General features: G+C 42.7%; 1 protein-coding gene across 1 annotated transcript in view; it reads left to right on the top strand.

Annotated features, from left to right (window-relative positions):
• Window positions 1–6,889: 6,889 nt before the first annotated feature.
• LOC124037986 (discs large homolog 1-like protein) overlaps window positions 6,890–23,123 on the top strand; it is a 214,644-nt gene continuing 198,410 nt past the window's right edge. The window contains exon 1 of the mRNA XM_046353313.1: window positions 6,890–7,086. Within this exon, the coding sequence (XP_046209269.1) occupies window positions 6,985–7,086 (102 nt within the window). The 5' untranslated portion in view covers window positions 6,890–6,984. The remainder of the gene's footprint in view (window positions 7,087–23,123) is intronic.

The raw sequence follows: 23,123 nt of genomic DNA, 5'->3' as shown, positions 1-23,123 counted from the left end.
TTGTCCGCCAAGCCGTCATATCGGTTTAGCCCACTAGGGAACCTCCCCTATCATTTCCTTGTAATCATATCTACTGTGTTTGTTTATGCATTTCTGTGATTATTTAGTTAGTTAGTAAATAAATGATTAAGACAAATGGTGTATGGATGATTCATAGTAAAGGCTGTGTTCGTGCAGATAACCAACAATTTACGACGTTTGGAATAAGACTAACGTGAGCTAAAGAATAATTCATTCATTAGAAGACTAATTTATCAAATATTAAAATATCTGATGAATTATATTAGGAAAATCATAACTTTGTAATCTGAAGATTTTCCTGGGTGCTCCGACTTCCTAGTTAATGACATTTTACATGATTAGTTTAATCACATAATAATAATTACAGAGAATTGATTTGATAAAATAACAGTCTTCACTTTACTGATGCCAAAGACAGGACAGTTTTTTTCAAGATGAGTGATGAGAAGAGAATCGTCCAGCCCATTCGATATCACCCCCATATTCCTTGAAATATGCATTGAGATGGATTAAAAGTAAGTTTACATTATAATACTTCTAACAGCCAACGCTCTAGCTCCGCCCACAACTTTAAATCAAATCAAATTTTATTTGTCACATACACATGGTTAGCAGATGTTAATGCGAGTGTAGCGAAATGCTTGTGCTTCTAGTTCCGACAATGCAGTGATAACCAACAAGTAATCTAACTAACAATTCCAAAACTACTGTCTTATACACAGTGTAAGGGGATAAAGAATATGTACATAAGGATATATGAATGAGTGATGGTACAGAGCAGCATACAGTAGATGGTATCGAGTACAGTATATACATATGAGATGAGTATGTTGACAAAGTAAACTAAGTGGCATAGTTAAAGTGGCTAGTGATACATGTATTACATAAGGATGCAGTCGATGATGTAGAGTGCAGTATATACGTATGCATATGAGATGAATAATGTAGGGTAAGTGACTTTATATAAGGTAGCATTGTTTAAAGTGGCTAGTGATATATTTACATCATTTCCCATCAATTCCCATTATTAAAGTGGCTGGAGTTGGGTCAGTGTCAATGACAGTGTGTTGGCAGCAGCCACTCAATGTTAGTGGTGGCTGTTTAACAGTCTGATGGCCTTGAGATAGAAGCTGTTTTTCAGTCTCTCGGTCCCAGATTTGATGCACCTGTACTGACCTCGCCTTCTGGATGATAGCGGGGTGAACAGGCAGTGGTTCGGGTGGTTGATGTCCTTGATGATCTTTATGGCCTTCCTGTAACATCGGGTGGTCAAGGTGTCCTGGAGGGCAGGTAGTTTGCCCCCGGTGATGCGTTGTGCAGACCTCGCTACCCTCTGGAGAGCCTTACGGTTGAGGGCGGAGCAGTTGCCGTACCAGGCGGCGATACAGCCCGCCAGGATGCTCTCGATTGTGCATCTGTAGAAGTTTGTGAGTGCTTTTGGTGACAATCCAAATTTCTTCAGCCTCCTGAGGTTGAAGAGGCGCTGCTGCGCCTTCTTCACGACGCTGTCAGTGTGAGTGGACCAATTCAGTTTGTCTGTGATGTGTATGCCGAGGAACTTAAAACTTGCTACCCTCTCCACTACTGTTCCATCGATGTGGATAGGGGGGTGTTCCCTCTGCTGTTTCCTGAAGTCCACAATCATCTCCTTAGTTTTGTTGACGTTGAGTGTGAGGTTATTTTCCTGACACCACACTCCGAGGGCCCTCACCTCCTCCCTGTAGGCCGTCTCGTCGTTGTTGGTAATCAAGCCTACCACTGTTGTGTCGTCCGCAAACTTGATGATTGAGTTGGAGGCGTGCGTGGCCACGCAGTCGTGGGTGAACAGGGAGTACAGGAGAGGGCTCAGAACGCACCCTTGTGGGGCCCCCGTGTTGAGGATCAGCGGGGAGGAGATGTTGTTGCCTACCCTCACCACCTGGGGGCGGCCCGTCAGGAAGTCCAGTACCCAGTTGCACAGGGCGGGGTCGAGACCCAGGGTCTCAAGCTTGATGACGAGCTTGGAGGGTACTATGGTGTTGAATGCCGAGCTGTAGTCGATGAACAGCATTCTCACATAGGTATTCCTCTTGTCCAGGTGGGTTAGGGCAGTGTGCAGTGTGGTTGAGATTGCATCGTCTGTGGACCTATTTGGGCGGTAAGCAAATTGGAGTGGGTCTAGGGTGTCAGGTAGGGTGGAGGTGATATGGTCCTTGACTAGTCTCTCAAAGCACTTCATGATGACGGAAGTGAGTGCGACGGGGCGGTAGTCGTTTAGCTCAGTTACCTTAGCTTTCTTGGGAACAGGAACAATGGTGGCCCTCTTGAAGCATGTGGGAACAGCAGACTGGTATAGGGATTGATTGAATATGTCCGTAAACACACCGGCCAGCTGGTCTGCGCATGCTCTGAGGGCGCGGCTGGGGATGCCGTCTGGGCCTGCAGCCTTGCGAGGGTTAACACGTTTAAATGTCTTACTCACCTCGGCTGCAGTGAAGGAGAGACCGCATGTTTTCGTTGCAGGCCGTGTCAGTGGCACTGTATTGTCCTCAAAGCGGGCAAAAAAAGTTATTTAGTCTGCCTGGGAGCAAGACATCCTGGTCCGTGACTGGGCTGGGTTTCTTCTTGTAGTCCGTGATTGACTGTAGACCCTGCCACATGCCTCTTGTGCCTGAGCCGTTGAATTGAGATTCTACTTTGTCTCTGTACTGACGCTTAGCTTGTTTAATAGCCTTGCGGAGGGAATAGCTGCACTGTTTGTATTCGGTCATGTTGCCAGACACCTTGCCCTGATTAAAAGCAGTGGTTCGCGCTTTCAGTTTCACGCGAATGCTGCCATCAATCCACGGTTTCTGGTTAGGGAATGTTTTTATCGTTGCTATGGGAACGACATCTTCAACGCATGTTCTAATGAACTCGCACACCGAATCAGCGTATTCGCCAATATTTTTATCTGACGCAATACGAAACATGTCCCAGTCCACGTGATGGAAGCAGCCTTGGAGTGTGGAGTCAGCTTGGTCTGACCAGCGTTGGACAGACCTCAGCGTGGGAGCCTCTTGTTTAAGTTTCTGCCTGTAGGCAGGGATCAACAAAATGGAGTCGTGGTCAGCTTTTCCGAAAGGGGGGCGGGGCAGGGCCTTATATGCGTCGCGGAAGTTAGAGTAACAATGATCCAAGGTTTTACCACCCCTGGTTGCGCAATCGATATGCTGATAAGATTTAGGGAGTCTTGTTTTCAGATTAGCTTTGTTAAAATCCCCAGCTACAATGAATGCAGCCTCCGGATAAATGGTTTCCAGTTTGCAAAGAGTTAAATAAAGTTCGTTCAGAGCCATCGATGTGTCTGCTTGGGGGGGTATATTTACGGCTGTGATTATAATCGAAGAGAATTCTCTTGGAAGATAATGCGGTCTACATTTGATTGTGAGGAATTCTAAATCAAGTGAACAGAAGGATTTGAGTTCCTGTACGTTTCCTTCATCACACCATGTCTCGTTAGTCATGAGGCATACGCCCCCGCCACTCTTCTTACCAGAAAGATGTTTGTATCTGTCGGCGCGATGCGTGGAGAAACCCGTTGGCTGCACCGCATCGGATAGCGTCTTCCCAGTAAGCCATGTTTCCGTGAAGCAGAGAACGTTGCAGTCTCTGATGTCTCTCTGGAATGCTACCCTTGCTCGGATTTCATCAACCTTGTTGTCAAGAGACTGGACATTGGCAAGAAGAATGCTGGGGAGTGGTGCGCGATGTGCCCTTGTCCGGAGTCTGACCAGAAGACCGCTACGTTTCCCTCTTTTTCGGAGTCGTTTTCTTGGGTCGCTGCATGCGATCCATTCCGTTGTCCTGTTTGTAAGGCAGAACACAGGATCCGCATCGCGGAAAACATATTCTTGGTCGTACTGATGGTGAGTTGACGCTGATCTTATATTCAGTAGTTCTTCTCGACTGTATATAATGAAACCTAAGATAACCTGGGGTACTAATGTAAGAAATAACATGTAAAAAAACAAAAAACTGCATAGTTTCCTAGGAACGCGAAGCGAGGCAGCCATCTCTGTCGGCGCCAGAAGTTCTGGAGTTTATAGCATTCCCAGAATGCGTGGATTATTGAGTCATTATTTGTTTTACAATAAAGACAAGACATACCGTTGTATTGTATGATTTGTGGATTTTTTTATCTTGTATAATATATTCTATACATTAGTTTATCCTGGACTAAACATAAATGTTTTTTTACTGTAATTTCGTTAGTTATGTTCCAACTTTTCCTCCATCTTGTGCCAACCTCAGTCATTTTTCAGTCTTTGTTCTAATAGTTCATATTTTTTCTAAGAGATTGTGAGTTGGATATGCTCTCAACAAGGTTTTGTACAGTTGAAGTCGGAAGTTTACATACACTTAGGTTGGAGTCATTAAAACTCGTTTTTCAACCACTCCACAAATTTCTTGTCAACAAACTATAGTTTTGGCAAGTCGGTTAGGACATCTACTTTGTGCATGACACAAGTCATTTTTCCAACAATTGTTTACAGACAGATTATTTCACTTATAATTCACTGTATCACAATTCCAGTGGGTCAGAAGTTTACATACACTAAGTTGACTGTGCCTTTAAACAGCTTAGAAAATTCCAGAAAATTAGGTCATGGCTTTAGAAGCTTCTGTAAGGCTAATTGAAATCATTTGAATCAATTGGAGGTGTACCTGTGGATGTATTTCAAGCCCTACCTTCAAACTCAGTGCCTCTTTGCTTGACATCCCCAAGCATACTTCCAAAGTTGTGGCAAAATAGCTTAAGGACAATAAAGTCAAGGTATTGGAGTGGCCATCACAAAGCCCTGACCTCAATCCGATAGAAAATGTGTGGGCAGAACTGGAAAAGTGTGTGCAAGCAAGGAGGCCTCCAAACCTGACTCAGTTACACCAGCTCTGTCAGGAGGAATGGGCCAAAATTCACCCAACTTATTGTGGGAAGCTTGTGGAAGGCTACCTGAAACATTTGACTTAAGTTAAACAATTCAAAGGCAATGCTACCAAATACTAATTGAGTGCATGTAAACTTCTGACCGACTGGGAATATGATGAAAGAAATAAAAGCTGAAATAAATAATTATCTGAACTATTATTCTGACATTTCACATTCTTAAAATAACTGACCCAAGACAGGGAATTTTTACTATTATTAAATGTCAGGAATTGTGAAAAACTGAGTTTAAATGTATTTGGCTGAGGTGTATGTAAACTTCCAACTTCAACTGTATGTTCTCATTTTAAAAATGATGCCATTAGACAATGTACAGTGGGGCAAAGAAGTATTTAGTCAGCCACCAATTGTGCAAGTTCTCCCACCTAAAAATATGAGAGAGGCCTGTAATTTTCATCATAGGTACACTTAAACTATGACAGACAAAATGAGAAAACAAATCCAGAAAATCACATTGTATGATTTTTAATGAATTTATTTGCAAATTATGGAGGAAAATTAGTATATCGCCCATCCCATGTAGAAATAAAAATGTTCAGCCTCTTTGGAGGCTCCTTAAGACTTGTAACTTTCTGCAGGGTTTAACTCCAAGGTGCTCTGCTGGCATGTACTTGCACATTTCCGTAACTTGAGTTATTCTGGCTAAGGCTAGGTCTAGGTTTAGCTCCCTAGGGGTAGCTGAACATGTTTAACTACACCAAGGTTGTGTGCACAATTTGTTTGGGTCTACTATATCTTTGCAGTCCTCTCCCTCTCCCTCTCCCTCTCCATCCTTCTCTTTCTCCTTTCTACTCTTCAGGCTTCCAGTGTGTGCTATAGGGAGAGGTTCATTTCACTATGAGTGTGCTGCTTTGATATGCTCTTGGGCAGCAGCGGGTTGTAGAGTGGATAGGTTTCCCTTGACTGCTGAGATCACATCTCCCTTTCCTGGGTAACTTTCTCCTCTCCTCTCTTGTTCAGTTTGTTTGTTTGGTCAGTCCTGTCCACTGGTCTGTGTAATGAACCCGTTCCCCTCATCTACCCTCTCTCCTCTCCTCTCTGTTCCTCTCCTCTGTTGTTCAGTGTGTTTGTTTGGTCAGTCCTGTCCACTGGGCTGTGTAATAAGCCCCCCCCCCTCATATACAGTCTCTCTCTCTCTCTTTGCTTGCTGCCCATGTTTGTGTGTGTGTGTGTGTGTGTGTGTGTGTGTGTGTGTGTGTGTGTGTGTGTGTGTGTGTGTGTGTGTGTGTGTGTGTGTGTGTGTGTGTGTGTGTGTGTGTGTGTGTGTGTGTGTGTGTGTGTGTGTGTGTGTGTGTGTGTGTGTGCACAAGTCATGGCAGAGCCTCCACTGCAGCAGGTGGAGAGGTTGTGATGGAATGAGTGGAAACGCAGGATGAGCGAGAACACACACGGTCCCCCCCCCACCTCCTTCCACATCCTTCCCCCCTGCCCAGGGCTCTCTTTCGCTCTCCCTCTCTCCGCCACCATGGTTCTTCCCTCTCTCTCTCTCTCTCTGAGCTCATTGATCTGACTGCCTCAACGCAAAGCGCGAGTCAGCCGAGCAGAGAGCGAGGGAACGAGAGAGAAGTAGAGTGAGAGGCACAGACACAGCCTTTGATAGCTGAGCTGTGAGCTGGGCTCACAGAGAGAGAACTGGGACTGCTGTGCTGTGTACTAAGTAAGGAGAGAGACTGGGGAGACGGAAGGACAGAGACTGACGGAGGGAGGGAGAGAACGAGAGACTGCCTACAAGGATTATGAGGATGGTGGTTGTGATGAAGAAGAGACAGGGGGAGCAGGCTGGAGGCAGGAAGAGCCAGGACTGACAGACCGAAAGGGTGACAGACTGACAGTTGTACAGAGGGTTCCTGGCTCGGGGTGGGGAGGGTGGGGGTGGGGGGTGGGGGTGTGCAGAGAGAGAGAGAGAGAGAGAGAGAGAGAGAGAGAGAGAGAGAGAGAGAGAGAGAGAGAGAGAGAGAGAGAAACCATGATGGAGGTGCCCAGGCACTGACAACACTATGACACCCAGCATCAAGCACTCGGATTGTTTTACACCAATGTTGTGCCACTGTAAAGTAGCATGCACCAACAGCACCATCTCGCTTATGTTCGGATGCAAGGTAGGAGACAAGCACACACACACACACACACACACACACACACACACACACACACACACACACACACACACACACACACACACACACACACACACACACACACACACACACACACACACACACACACACACACACACACACACACACACACACACACACACACACACACACACACACACACAGAATACTCTCAGTAATGTAGGGAAGCATGGATGAATGAATGGTGGTCAGTATTTGTTTAAATGTGTGTGTGAGTAAGAGGGAGTCTCTGTGTAATGTACTGTAATAGTCAGCCAGATGGGATTTGTGTGTAATATTTGCCATGTGTGTAAAAGCGAAGAGAGAAAGAGATAAAAGGAACGAGAGAAAGGGAAAGAGAGAGGGAGAAAAAGATTGTGTGACAGAAAGAGAAATGGAGGAAGAGTTGACCCAAACAGAGCTGTGTTAACCCAAACAGAGCTGACGCACATGCTCCAACAGCTTTCGTTAGGCTGCTCAGTCTGTGAGCAAAAGGAATCACTGTGTGTGTGTGTGTGTGTGTGTGTGTGTGTGTGTGTGTGTGTGTGTGTGTGTGTGTGTGTGTGTGTGTGTGTGTGTGTGTGTGTGTGTGTGTGTGTGTGTGTGTGTGTGTGTGTGTGTGTGTGTGTGTGTGTGTGTGTGTGTGTGTGTGTGCATGTATGTGTGTGTGTTAAGACCCTCATAGCTTTTAAGATCACATCAAGCATAAATAATGTTTGTATTTCCTCTCTGTGCCTTCACACATGCACACATTAGTGATGTGCTCACTTTAAGAAGCTCAAATTGTTAATCTGGTTGGAGTTTAGTCATGTTTTTCTGGCCACGCTAGACTGAAGCTGAATCCTGACACACTGACATATGACAGCCTCTGTGTGTGTGTGTGTGTGTGATTAGCTGTTTTTGAGTATACTGCATCAAGTCAAGCAGACACAGAGAATGTATCACTCCCAATGTCCTCGCCAAACCAAGTACGCATGTACTGTAGGATGCTTGCTGCATCATAATTAACATGTCATAATATTGATGCACATAAAGCATGCTACCATGCCGTCAGTAGCGCCTCTTGTTATTCTCCATCTTATACGTTTTGCTGCCTTCCTATCGTTCTGTCTGTCTCCTATTTCTGTACATGTTTGTGTTTTTGTGTGTGTGTCCTCCCTGTGTTGTCATCCGCTTTAGAAAACTCACACAGTAAACCAAACAGCTACTTCAGCTGATTACGCAACAACCTCTCGCTCTGTTCCTCTCCTCTGGGGGGTTCCCTGCCTCCCCCATCCCTCCTCCTCACCCCTCTCACTGTCTTATGTCATAACACTCCAGCTAAAGCACTCTGGCTAAAGGCATCAGCATGGTTCAGTTCGGCTGGCGCCTTGGCTAGGCGAACCAAACGAGTGTGCTCATATACTCCCTTAAAAGACCTTTGCTTGAGAAATGAGAAAAAGCAGCAGTGGTACTGTTTGTCCATTTTGAGATGCTGTTGCCAATATACACTTCCTTAAAATAGTCAGAAATAATCAAAGATAACTCAAGAAATCGGTCATTAACCTGTTGAGTGTAGGGGGCAGTATTTTGATGTTTGGATGAAAAACATACCCAAATGAAACTGCCTATTTCTCAGGCCCAGAATCTAGAATATGCATATAATTGTCAGATTAGGATAGAAAACACTCTAAAGTTTCCCAAACTGTCAAAATATTGTCTGTGAGTATAACAGAACTGATATTTGTAGGCAAAAACCTGAGGAAAATCCAACCAGGAAGTGCCTAAGAGAAACGAATCTCCCTGTTCCATTGCATGCCTTCCCTCTATTTAAAGGGATATCAACCAGATTCCTTTCCCTATGGCTTCTCCATGGTGTGAACAGTCTTTAGACATAGTTTCAGGCTTTTATTCTGAAAAATTAGCAAGAACGATCACATCGTGTCAGTGGATGGTTGGGTGCCAGCAGAGTTTTGCTTGGAGCAGACATTTTCTCTCTCTCTCCTATTGAAAAAGCTACAGTCCGGTTGAAATATTATCAACCTGAGGATTGATTATTAAAAATGTTTGACATGTTTCTACGAACTTTACGGATACTATTTGGAATTTTTGTCTGCCCCGTCGTGACCGCTCGAGCCTGTGGAATTCTGAACATAACGCGCCAACCAAATGGAGGTATTTTGGATATAAAAATAATCTTCATGGAACAAAAGGAACATTTATTGTGTAACTGAGAGTCTCGTGAGTGCAAACATCCGAAGATCATCATAGGTATTCGATTCATTTTATTGCTTTTCTGACTTTCGTGACCAATCTACTTTGCTGCTAGCTGTTTGTAATGTTTTGTCTACATAAACACTTGGTATGCTTTTGCCGAAAAGCTTTTTTGAAATCTGACACGCCAGGTGGATTAACAACAAGCTAAACTGTGTTTTGCTATATTGCACTTGTGATTTCATGATTTTTTTTTTTGTAATTTAATTTGAATTTGGCGCTCTGCAATTCAGCAGATGTTGACTAAAATGATCCCGCTTAAGGGATGGGTGTGCCAAGATGTTAATTTGGACTTTTTTGCCAAGGAGATCTTAGTTGCATAATTTTACATCCAACTAAGATTGTTGGTGCAGTATTTGTCATTGAAGAAAATTGCATGAAAACGAGTTGTCTCTCGTTGAACGACAACGAAGACTTTATTGACGAATCCCTACTATTGACCAATCACAGACGGAGGGGCACAGACCTTTGCTACTGACTTCAGCTTGTCTCAACTATCGAAAAAACCCTTACTGAAGTCCAAAACAAACAAAAAACATCACAATGTGGTCATAATATATGCACAAACTCTTCTGAACTGTTTCTGCTGGGAAGCATGCGGATGCCTTAATTAACACACTCGCCTCGCTCTACACTGGAGAAAATGATCTCATAGAAGTGTTAGTAGGAAGGCAGGCCAGTACAGCGGACTGGTGGTTTTATATATGTGAGTCTAACTCTTTGTTTCCCAACTGTTTCAGTGAAGAAAGGACCTCCCATAGCAGAGTAATTACCAGAGCTGTGTGGGTTGGATCAATTCAGTGTTAGTCTTGATCTCTGAAATCTAACTGGTAGGGTAGAGCTGAGCAAGGCAGTGTAGTGCAGACCAGAGTAAATGTTCATGTAAAGCTCTGTACGTAATTGGCTGCTGGGTTGGCGTATGTATATGGGAAGGCTCAGGCTGGGTTGGTGTATAAGGGAAGGCTCAGGCTGGGTTGGTGTATATGGGAAGGCTCAGGCTGGGTTGGTGTATAAGGGAAGGCTCAGGATGGGAGTTTGGCTTTTAGAGGAAACGTCAGCCATGGGAGAGGGAGACACTGTTAGCGGCTGAGGTTCACCTGAATATGGAATTGCTGAAGATAAGTAACTTAATTAATAGATGAGCCGAGAGACGAAACTCTTCTGTCTGGGTGTCCTCTGTCTGCTGCTGGAGGTTTCTAAATAAATCACAATTATTCAGTGACTGCAGGTTTACTCTTCCCTTTTCCTCCTTCTCCCGTCTCATTGCTGTCAGTGTGTAGAGAGATTGGGAGGGGAGCTACTGCTCAGAGCGAACAGAGCTGGAGATGAAGAACAGCGCAGAGAGACGAGACAGTTCGATCCATTGCCCATTTCTTACGTTCCACCAACTCCTCCATAGCTCTACAGGAAACAGACTGAGGCCATTCACTGAAACCAACTTACTGAACTGGGGTGTATGCAGAAAAAAGCTGTGTTTGCCTGCGTCCGTGCGTACGTGTGTGCGTACAGAACGTGCATATGCATGTACAGTTGAAGTCGGAAGTCTACATACACCTTAGCCAAATACACTTAAACTCAGAATTTCACAATTCCTGACATTTAGTCCTAGTAAAAATATGCTAGTTGGGATCACCACTTTATTTTAAGAATGTGAAATGTCAGAATAATAGTATAGAGAATGATTTATTTTAGCTTTTATTTCATCACATTCCCAGTGGGTCAGAATTTGACATACACTCAATTAGTATGTGGTAGCATTGCCTTTAAATGGTTTAATTTGGGTCAAACATTTCCGTTAGCCTTCCACAAGCTTCCCATAATAAGTTGGTTGAATATTGGCCCATTCCTCCTGACAGAGCTGGTGTAACTGAGTCAGGTTTGTAGGCCTCCTTGCTTGCACACGCTTTTCCAGTTCTGCCCACACATTTTCTATAGGATTGAGGTTAGGGCCACTTAAGGATCAGGGCCACTTCTTTTCAATTTTCGCCTAAAATGACATACCCACATCTAACTGCCTGTAGCTCAGGACCTGAAGCATTTGAAAGGAAACACTTTGAAGTTTGTGGAAATGTGAAATTAATGTAGGAGAATATAATGCATTATATCTGGTAAGATATAATACAAAGAAAAAAACAACTGTTGCTTTTTTTGTTCCATCATCTTTGAAATGCAAGAGAAAGGCAATTATCTGATTTAGGACTAGGCACAATTTAGATGTTGGCCACTAGGTTACAGCAGTGTATGTGCAAAGTTTTAGACTGATCCAATGAACCATTGTATTTCTGTTCAAAATGTTGTATCAAGTCTTTTTTCTTCTTCTTTTTTTTCACCTTTATCTAACTAGGCAAGTCAGTTAAGAACAAATTCTTATTTTCAATGATGGCCTAGAAACAGTGGGTTAACTGCCTGTTCAGGAGCAGAACGATTTGTACCTTGTCAGCTCGGGGATATAACCTTGCAACCTTTCGGTTACTAGTCCAACGCTCTAACCACTAGGATACCCTGCCACCCCAGTCTGCCCAAATATGCCTAATTAGTCAATATATACATGTTTCAAGTACATAAATGTGCACTCTCTTCAAGCAATAGCATGGCATGTTTTCACTGTAATAGCTATTGTAAATTGGACAGTGCAGTTAGATTAACAAACAACAACAAATTAGTCAATATATACATGTTTCAAGTACATAAATGTGCACTCTCTTCAAACAATAGCATGGCATGTTTTCACTGTAATAGCTATTGTAAATTGGACAGTGCAGTTAGATTAACAAACATTTAAGCTTTCTGCCCATATAAGATATGTCTATGTCCTAGGAAATGTTCTTCTTATCTACAACGTCATGCTAATCATATTCGCGCACATTAGCTCAATCGTCCCGAAGGTGGGACACCGATCTGTAGTGATCTTTAACTCTTAGGGAGGCTGCGAATTTTCGCAGCTTTTTGTTAAAAATCGCGCAACATTTCAAAGTCCTGCTACTCATGCCAGGAATATAGTATATGCATATGATAAGTATGTGTGTATAGAAAACACGGAAGTCTCTAAAACTGGTTAAATCGTGTCTGTGGCTATAACAGAACGTGTTTAGGAGTAAAAATCCCTCGAAAAACTGTTCACCAAAAACAAAATCTAAATATTAATCCGCCAGTCAATGTATAAGGCGACAGACAAAAAACGGGACAATGCCTACAGCTTCCACACGATGTCGCTAGTACTGGCTTTTTTTGCCTGCTTTATCCTTGGTTAGATGACGTTAGGGCACTTCCTTTCTTGGGGCTCGCTCCAGGATGTTGTGAAATTGAAAACATGGACGATGATTTCAAGACTTGCTGCTATCGAATACAGATCACCCCGTGATCAATTTTATAGATTAATAACGTTTATTAATACCTAAAGTTGGTTTAGAAAAGTAGTTTGAAGTGATTTGTAAAAGTTTATAGGCAACTTTTGTAATTTTAAAAAGTGACGTTGCGTCTTGTAAAGAGGCATTTTCCTGGATCAGACCGGTCTGCAGCAAATGACATTTTGGGTATACAATGACAGATTTAATCGGGAAAAATACCCAATTGTGATGTTTATGGGACATATAGGAGTGCCAACAAAAAAGCTTGTCAAAGGTAATGAATGTTTTATATTTTATTTCTGCGTTTTGGGTAGCGCCGGCTACCGCAAAATCTGTTGTTTAGGTGACGTTCCGGTATTTTGGGGGGTGCATGCTATCAGATAATAGCTTCCCATGCTTTCTCCGAAAAGCATTTTACAAATCTGACTTGGTGGCTAGATTCACAACGAGTGTAGCTTTAATTCAGTACCTTGCATGTGTGTTTTAATGAAAGTTTGAGTTTCATTGAAAACTATAGGTGGCGCTCTAAAATTTCAGCTGATTTGGTTCCTGTACAGGATCCCCCAGCATGCGTGTGCAATGGCAGAGTGGTACAACCTGCCATGTGGCATCCTGTCAAAAAGCTAACCACCCACTCAGATGCTCTCAGGTTGTAACTATAGCAAATCATGATACAAACTGAGCAGGCTACAAACAGACGTACCATTTCTATTCTGTCCTTTGTGAGTCTAGCTGGGCTTGTTTTGCCAGGCTATGTGACTGTGTGTGAGAGGCGGGGGCAGAAATAGGCAGGGTTTGCACGTGTGTGTGTGTGTATGAGAGAGAGAGAGCTGAGGGGGGCGTCCCATAGCCAGAAGGGTACTGAAGGCCTCTCTCTCCTCTCTCTCAATCTCCAGTCACGCAGCCCAAACCAGCCCTGGCACAATGACTCAAAACCTCACACATCATGTCTGCTCCAGTCCTTACACTCTACTGCATGACACTAATTTACATAAGAGCCTGAGCCTCCCACTCAAACATAGGTATATTTATGGCTTGTTTCCCCAGTCCTCGAGGTACAGCACACAAAACAAGTGAGTGAGTGAGTGAGTGAGTGAGAGAAATCCGGAGAGAGGAGTGAGAGGAGAGGAGGAAAAGTGAAAATGGATAGAGAAGGAGAAGATAAGAGAACGAGATGATTAGCAGCATCTGATGTGAGGCTCATTACGGGAGACAAGGGGTTTTGCTCGCCTGAGAAAGAGTATCTCATGATAAGCTGTAGATCACACTATTTACCAAGAGTTTTCATCTTTATTTTTCGTAATTGTCGACATATTACCACAAATGGATGCTGGCACTAAGACCGCACTCAATGAGCTTCATATGGCCATAAGCAAACAGGAAAATACTCATCCAGAGGTTGGCGCTCCTAGTGGTCGGGGACTTTAATGCAGGGAAACTCAAATCTGATTGACATAATTTCTACCAGCATGTTAAATGTGCAATCAGAAGGAAAAAAAACTATTGACCACTTTTACTCCACACACAGAGACATGTACAAAGCTCTCCCTCGCCCTCCATTTGGCATATCTGACCATACAGTAGTTCTATATTCCTGATTCCTGCTTACAAAGAAAAACGAAAGCATGAAGCACCAGTGACTCGGTCAATAAGAAAGTGGTCAGATGAAGCAGATGCTAATCTACAGGACTCTTTTGCTAGCACAGACTAGAATATGTTCTGGGAATCATCCGATGACATTGAGGAGTACATCACATCACTCACTGGCTTCATCAATAAGTGCATTGATGATGTCATCCCCACAGTCACCGTACGTACCCCAACCAGAAGCCATGGATTACAGACAACATCTGTACTGAGCTAAAGGGTAGAGCTGCCGCTTTCAAGGAGTGGGACTCTAACCAAGTAGCTTATAAGAAATCCTGCTATGCCCTCTGACGAACCATTAAACAGGAAAAGGGTCGATACAGAACTAAGATCGAATCGTACTACACCGACTCCGACGCTCATCGGATGTAGCAGGGCTTGCAAACTATTACAGACTACAAAGGGAGGCCCAGCCGCGAGCTGCTCAGTGACACGAGTCTACCAGACGAGATAAACTACTATGCTCGCTTCGAGCCATTTAAAACTGAAGCATGCATGAGAGCATCAGCAGTTATGGACGACTGTGTGATCACACTCTCCGTAGACGATGTGAGTAAGAACTTTAAACAGGTCAACATTCACAAGGCCGCAGGGCCAGACGGATTACCATGTTTCAAACAGACCACCATAGTCACTGTTGCCGATGACACAACAGCCTGATCACCAACAATGATGAGACAGACTATAGCAGGGGTGTGCAACTCCAGTCCTCGGGGGTCTGATTGGTGTCACACTTTTCTCCATCCATAGCAAACACAGCTGATTAATCAAATTGCATTCTAAACTGAAGATAATGATCAGGTGATTATTGGAGTCAGGTGTGTGTTAGCTGGGGTTGGGGTAAAACTGTGAAACCAATCGGGCCCCAGAGGACTGGAATTGCCCACCCCTGACCTATAGGGAGGAGGTCAGAGACCTGGCTGAGAGGTGCCAGGACAACAACCTCTCCCTCAACATGATCAAGACAAAGGAGATGATTGTGGAAAAGGAGATGATACAGGAAAAGGAGGACCGAGCACGCCCCAATCTCATCGACGGGGCAGCAGTGAAGCAGGTTGAGAACTTCAAGTTCTCGTCGTGAAGAGGGCACGACAAAGCCTATTCCCCCTCAGGAGACTGAAAAGATTTGGCATGGGTCCTCAGATCCGCAAAGGGTTCTACAGCTGCACCATCGAGAGCATCCTGATGGGTTGTGTCACTGCCTGGTATGGCAACTGCTCGGACTCCAACCGCGAGGCACTACAGAGGGTAATGCATATGGCCCAGTACATCACTCACTAGGGACAAGCTTCCCGCCATCCAGGACCTCTATTCCAGGCGGTGTCAGAGGAAGGCCCTAAAAATTGTCAAAGACCCCAGCCGCCCTAGTCATAGACTGTTCTCTCTGCTATCGTATGGCAAGCGGTACCGGAGTGCCAAGTCTAGGCTTCTTAACAGCTTCTACCCCATACGACTCTTGAACTGCTAATAAAAAGGCTACCCAGACCACTCTTATATGCTGTTGCTACTCTATGTTTATTATCTATGCATGGTCACTTTAACTCTACCTACATGTACATATTACCTCGATTACCTCGACTAACTGGTGCCCTCGCACATTGACTCTGTACTGGTACCACCAATATATAGCCTCTTATTTTGTTTTAACTCATCAAGTTTTTCTTCTTAACTTCTTAGCATTGTTGGTTAAGGGCTTGTAAATAAGCATTTCACTGTATGGTGTTGTATGTGACAAATAACTTTTGATTTGATTTGACAAATGACATTCTAGACGATTCTGTGCTCCCAACTTTGTGGCAATAGTTTGGGGAAGGCCCTTTCCTGTTTCAGCATGACAATCGCCCCATGCAGAAAGCGAGGTCCATAATGAAATGGTTTGTCGATATTGGTGACCTCACCCTATCGAACACCTTTGGGATGAATAGGAACGCCTACTGCGAGCCAGGTCTAATAGCCCAACATCGGTGCCCAAACGCACTAATGCTCTTATGGCAGAATGGAAGTCCCCACAGCAATGTTCCAACATCTAGTGGAAAGTTGACCAAACTGCAGTCAGGTCAAGACCCTGGTGAGGACAACGAGCATGCAGATGAGCTTCCCTGAGACGGTTTCTGGCAGTTTGTGCAAAGGTTATTTGGTTGTGCAAACCCAGTTTCATCAATTGTCCAGGTGGCTGGTCTCAAACAATCCCCCAGGTGAAGAAGCCAGATGTGGAGGTCCTGGGCTGGCGTGGATACAAGTGGTCTAAGGTTTTGAAACTGAGTGGACTTCCCTAAATTCTCTAAAATTATGTTGGAGGAGACTTATGGAAGAGAAATGAACATTCAATTGTCTGGCAACAGCTCTGGTCGACATTCCTGCAGTCAGCATGCCAATTGCATGCTCTCTCAACTTGAGACATCTGTGGCATTGTGTTGTGTGACAAAATGTTGAAGGAATTTAATTCCTCTGTTTTAATTCCCAATCAAAATGAAACACTCTGTCAATTCATAAGGATTTGTATGACCCTTATTTTATAGGAATGGACAGAGTCCCGGTCTTAAAGTCAAGTAACAGTCTTTATTCAAGAGAGTACTGAGTTCATACACATTTTACCACAGGTTATAAACTGAAAATGACGTCAGCGTTTTCTAAATGTTCCGTCTCTTCTTGACACTGGTAGAAAGGCCCTATAGTTCTCAAGCCTTCCCTCCTCGCCTAGAGCCAAGGTCAGTCAGTGTAGATAGGCATTCTAGACAGTCTGGAGATAGTTCATTAATTTTTACAAAGGAACAGACCGCCATTGTTCTAACTTTTGCCCACGTTCACACACACACATTATTTTCTGTACTGGGATCAAGAATGAAAACTCATACTTAAACAGTAACATTTAGTATTCTGATTAGTACATGTATAGTAACATAATAGTATTTGGATTAGTCAGTCCTGATTGAAATGTATACATAATTAGTCATCATTGATAAAAATTCCCTTAACACAAAACTGCACGATTTTGAGTGTCCTTTTATTGTCCCCAGCACAAGGTGCACCTTTTTAATGATCATTATTGTTTAATCAGCTTTTTGATATGCAACACCTGTCAGGTGGATGGATTACCTTTGCAAATGATAAATGCTCATTTAACATCTTGACGCACCCATCCCGTTAAGCGGGATCATTTTCATCAACATCCGCTGAATTGCAGAGCTCCAAATTCAAATTGAATTCCTAAAAATATTTAATTGTCATGAAATCACAAGTGAAATATAGAAAAACACAGCTTAGCTTGTTGTTAATCCACCGGGCATGTCAGATTTCAAAATAGCTTTTCGGCAAAAGCATACCAAGCGTTTATGTAAGGACATCTCTCTCAGCAGACAAAACATTACAAACAGCTAGCAGCAAAGTAGATTGGTCACGAAATTCAGAAAAGCAATAAAATGAATTGCTTACCTTTGATGATCTTCGGATGTTTGCACTCACGAGACTCCCAGTTGCACAATAAATATTCCTTTAGTTCCATAAAGATTATTGTATATCCAATTGGTCCATTTGGTTTGCGCGTTATGTTCAGAAATCCACAGCTCGAGCGGTCACGACGGGACAGACAAAAATTCCAAATAGTATCCGGAAAATTTGTAGAAACATGTCAAATGTTTTTTATAATCAATCCTCAGGTTGTTTTTACAATATATAATCGATAATATTTCAACCGGACTGTAGCTTCTTCAATAGGAGAGAGAGAGAAAATGTCTGCTCCACACTGATGGCGCATGCAAAACGCTGCTGACGCCCAGCCATCCAATGACGCGATGTGATCTTTCTCGCTCATTTTTCAGAATAAAAGCTTGAAACTATGTCTAAAGACTTCACACCATGAGGAAGCCATAGGAAAAGGAATCTGGTTGATATCCCTTTAAATGGAGGGAAAACATGCAATGGAACAGAGCTTTCAGGAAAAATAGCACTTCCTGGTTGGATTTTCCTCAGGTTTTTGCCTGCAATATCAGTTCTGTTATACTCACAGACAATATTTTGACAGTTTTGGAAACTTTAGAGTGTTTTCTATCCTAATCTGACAATTATATGCATATTCTGGATTATGGCCTGAGAAATAGGCAGTTTCATTTGGGTACGATTTTCATCAAAACATCAAAATACTGCCCCCTATACTCAACAAGTTAACAGGGATTCAAGCAAATTTGCGCACAACATTTGAGATAAATAAGCTTTTGATGCATATGGAACATTTCTAGGATCTTTTATTTCAGCTCATGAAACATGGGACCAACACTTTACATGTTAAGTTTATATTTTGGTTCAGTATATATATTTCTGAACGACTCTTCAGGTTTGTTTGAGTGCCTTGTCAATGAAGTCCCTCTTTTCTCTCTTGTTCTTCGAGCACATATTCATTAGGCCTAGTTGAGAAGTGAGCGTAGTTTGCGACCAATGTTTTATTATTATATTAATACACTAGATGACTAACAGGGGGTGCTGTTTTTAAACCCCATGCCTCCATCTTGGGACTCTCCCACCATTGTAAAGAATTATTTTGTAAGCTATAGAAATGTATTTATTAAATGGATACTTTGGGATTTTGGCAATTAAGCCGTTTATCTAATTCCATAGAGTCAATGAACTCATGGATACCATTTTTATGTCTGCATTCAGTATGAAGGAAGTTATAGGTAAGTTTCGCAAGCCAATGCTAATTAGCATTCGCGCAATGACTGGAAGTCTATGGTATCTACTAGCATGCTTTGCACTAATGCTATATATGTATATAGAAAAATATTTTCTTTAAAGTATAGTTTTTTTTTAAGTTCTAACGTTACTGTCCCCACTACAACAACAAAATGTTTAAATACATGTAATTTTTATTTAATTGAAGTACTGTATAATTCCATTAATTCCTATGGAGGACTGCTCCTTCTGAGGAGTGCCAATACGTCCGACCAGTGGCTTCAAAGCCTCTCATTGGCAAATACATAGCATCAGCAAGCCAGGGTTCGTGTACATCATTTTTTTCAACTCAACACTTAATTCATTCATTCAGTCATGAGAATGCATGTTTAGGCCTATGCCAGGCAGTGTGATAGCTTAATAAATCAACTCCAGCACCCCTGATGAATAGACGTGTGAGAACTTCCCATTCCATTCTCTCTCATCTAATCCTTAAGGCATCCGCATGCTTCCCATTTTCCCATCGGTCTTTGTCAGGGAGTTCTTTCGTCTGTTCGTGCACATTTTTTTTCTTGAAGCAAGTCAAAGTTCGGTAGCTGGAGTCTTTGCCCATTTGTTGGTGATTGGTCAACTGTAGGAATTCTTCAATTATGTGTTTATTGTCATTCAACGAGAGATCGTTTTCATGCATATTTTTCACTTGAGTAATACTGATGTAAAGTTGCGCGACTAAGATCTCCTCTGCAAAAAAATCAAACATCTATGACAGATTTCTTAAGTTATCTTTGACTAATTTGGACTATTTTGAGGAAGTGTATACCAGCTACGACGTCTGACGATGGACAAACAGCACTATTTTGTCTCATTTTTCAAGTGAAGATGTTTTAAGGAAGTATGTGAGCACACTGGATCGGTTCAGGCTAAGGTGCCAGCCAAACTGAAGCATGCAGAAGGCTTTAGTCTGGCTAACATGTAATGCTCAGCTTCTGGCTCAGCTCCTGACTTCAGTCTGCAATGAGTCGGCACAATGCATCGATAATGAAGGGGGCTGCGCTTTTACTGTTTTACTGTTTACTCTCCGCTGTCATTCTCACTCAAACACCCGCAGCAACACACAGCCCCTGAGCCCCACCCCTTTACATTACAACGGTTGAATTTTCAAATCCAAACAAATCCCAAAATTACATTTTTTTTCAGCTAGGTTATGCACACACTCTTTCAAACACAGATGTAGTCTAACACAGTGGTATTTCCACTTTTTCAGCGGGGACACACCACCCCATATCTCTTCCACACAACCACACATTTTTACATCAACAAATAACCTTCAATTAATTACATTTTCATCTCTCTATTCAAAATGAAGAGAACCAATGAATACATTTACTCAATAGCATTTTATTTTTCAATGTTTTTTTTATGATACTTTTTTTATGTGCAGAACCCACTGCAATTGCCAGCGACTCCAACTTTGAATGCCTCTGCTCTAAAAATGGAATGAACATTATCTCACAAAGCTACAGTACCAGGAGCACCAGTCTGCTTGTGATAATGATGAAGCAGAATGTAAACAGCTCGACTGAGCATACACATACACATTCCCATTCGAACATCAAGTAATTTAGCAGTAGTACACATCCCAGACCTCATGTACTGTATCTTTGTGGGGTGTGTGAATATACCAGGGCATATTACTGCTGTTTGTGCACTCTGCTCTAAACTCGGATTACTACTGTGAGCTCACTGAGTCTTATTTTTAGGTGATTGACAGGGCTGGGAGGAGGGGAGAAGAGGAAACTGGAATGGGTTGACCCAGGAAGCAAATACAATACTTCTACTTACATCCTCTACCATTTGTATACACTTTTCCTTAATGGCATGCTACATACGTGTATTTTTAAATGTTTTGGATGGCCATGTTCCTGTTGCATTTTGAATGTTCTCACAATCAAATGGGAGCCAGCCAAAATGGTTCTGATTGGGTTGCTTCTTATTAGCTGCCATAGCTAATCTGCATAGTCAATTGCATGTCTGTTGTCCATCTAAGCACAAATGGTGTAGTCTTTGGTTAGAGTGCCTTCTATTGACCCCATGAAGCCAGAGTAGCCTTCTGAGGGGTCAGTTGGTTAAAGGTCAGACAGAGTGGATAAATTGCTGTATGGCTAGAGGAGAGGGATGGGATGGCACATACTTCCTGAGGCTGGCAGCTGAGTTGACACCGCAGCCGTAAACGGACTGCATTAAGAGTGTGTTTGAGTGTGTATGTTAGGGCATTTTAAATCATTTCACTATTTTAAATCATTTCCTAAGATGTTTTGGGATATCCGGATAGTTGATAGCGTGTTTTTTGTAACTTTGTTTACACTTGGACACTTGTTTGAAGCGCAGCCTGCGCAACTCGAGAGAGACGGTGTGCGCTCCAGAATGGTGGGGGATGGGCAGGGGGCAGTGGTGTGTGTGACACTGGAGGGAGAGAGAGAAAAAGTAGCCACTGACTTCCGCTACAAACTTGTAAATGCAACAGGTTATCTCCACTACATGACCAAAAGTATGTGTACACCTGCTTATCGAACATCTCATTCAAAAATCATGGGCATTCATTTCGAGTTGGTCCCCCGTTTTTTTGCTATAACAGGCTCCACTCTTCTGGGAAGACTTTCCACTAGATGTTGGAACATTGCTGTGTGGATTTGCTTTCATTCAGCCACCAGAGCACTGGTGAGGTTGGGAACTGATGGATTGCAGTCGGCATTCCAATTCATCCCAAAGGTGTTCAACGGGGTTGAGGTCAGGGCTCTGTTCAAGCCAGTCAAGTTATTCAACAAAAATCTTGATAAACCATTTCTCTATTGACCCCACTTTGTGCACACTGGCATTGTCATGCTGAAACAGGAACGAGCCTTCCCCAAACTGTTACTACAAGTTGGAAGCAGAGAATCGTCTAGAATGTCATTGTATGTTGTAGCATTAAGATTTCCCTTCACTTGGAACTAAGGGGCCTTTCCACTGCTTCCACTGTTTCCACCGCTCCAGAGTCCAATGGCGGTGAGCTTTACACCACTCCAGCCGACACTTGGCATTTAGCATGGTGATTTTAGGCTTGTGTGCGGCTGCTCGGCCATGGATACCCATTTCATGAAGCTTCCAGCGAACAGTTCTTGTGCTGACGTTGCTTCCAGAGTCAGTTTGGAACTCGGTAGTGAGTTTTGCAAATGAAGAAAATATCATTTTCACGCTCTATGCACTTCAGCACTCAACAGTCTCGTTCTGTGTGACGAACTGACTTGTTGGAAATTCTACTTGTTGCCATTCTATGACGGTGCCACGTTGAAAGACACTGAGCTCTTCAGTAAGGCCATTCTACTGACAATGTTTGTCTATCGAGATTGTATGGCTTTAGGCTCAATTTTATATGTGGCTCAAATAGCCAAATCCACTAATTTGAAGGAGGGTTAACATACAATACTTTTGTGTGTATATAGTATATCATCCCATCTGACAGTGCCTATCTTTACTGCATCAAATCTATTTAAACATGCTAGTTAAGATAGCCAGTTACCAAGACTAGCTGAGGGTATTTTGCTGCGCTCCCCATCCTTGTCTACAACAACTCCATTCAGATTAAACAACAGCCTACCTGTCGGTTGCTCGTTGTAGCCTACTCCTTTTCATTTAGTTAACTTAATTCCGTAATTGTAGTCCATCTTGCCATGCCAAGAGTTTGCAAAGGGTTGAAGAACATCAAATATCAAATATGTTTTGATAAAAATAAATAATTGGTTACTACATGATTCCATGTGTTATTTCATAGTTTTAATGTTTTCGCTATTAATCTACAATGTAGAAAATAGTAAAAATAAAGAAAAACCCTTGAATGAATGAGTAGGTGTCCAAACTGTTGACTGTTACTGTTGATAATTGTATTTAATTGAGACAAAGCCTTTTCATTGTAAAATAAAACATTTCTCAAATGAATACTATCTTAAGTATTCGTATACTAACGTCCGTTCAGATATTCAAATATTAGAATAACCGTGCCCATCCCTAGCATGTGCGTGTGTCATGAATTGCTGATTTTGTTATTGTTCCTGGAATGTGCTTGCTAAA

The sequence above is a fragment of the Oncorhynchus gorbuscha genome, linkage group LG06 (assembly GCF_021184085.1).
Source record: "Oncorhynchus gorbuscha isolate QuinsamMale2020 ecotype Even-year linkage group LG06, OgorEven_v1.0, whole genome shotgun sequence".
Lineage (NCBI taxonomy): Eukaryota > Metazoa > Chordata > Actinopteri > Salmoniformes > Salmonidae > Oncorhynchus > Oncorhynchus gorbuscha.
This window is presented reverse-complemented; position numbering and strand designations above follow the sequence as displayed.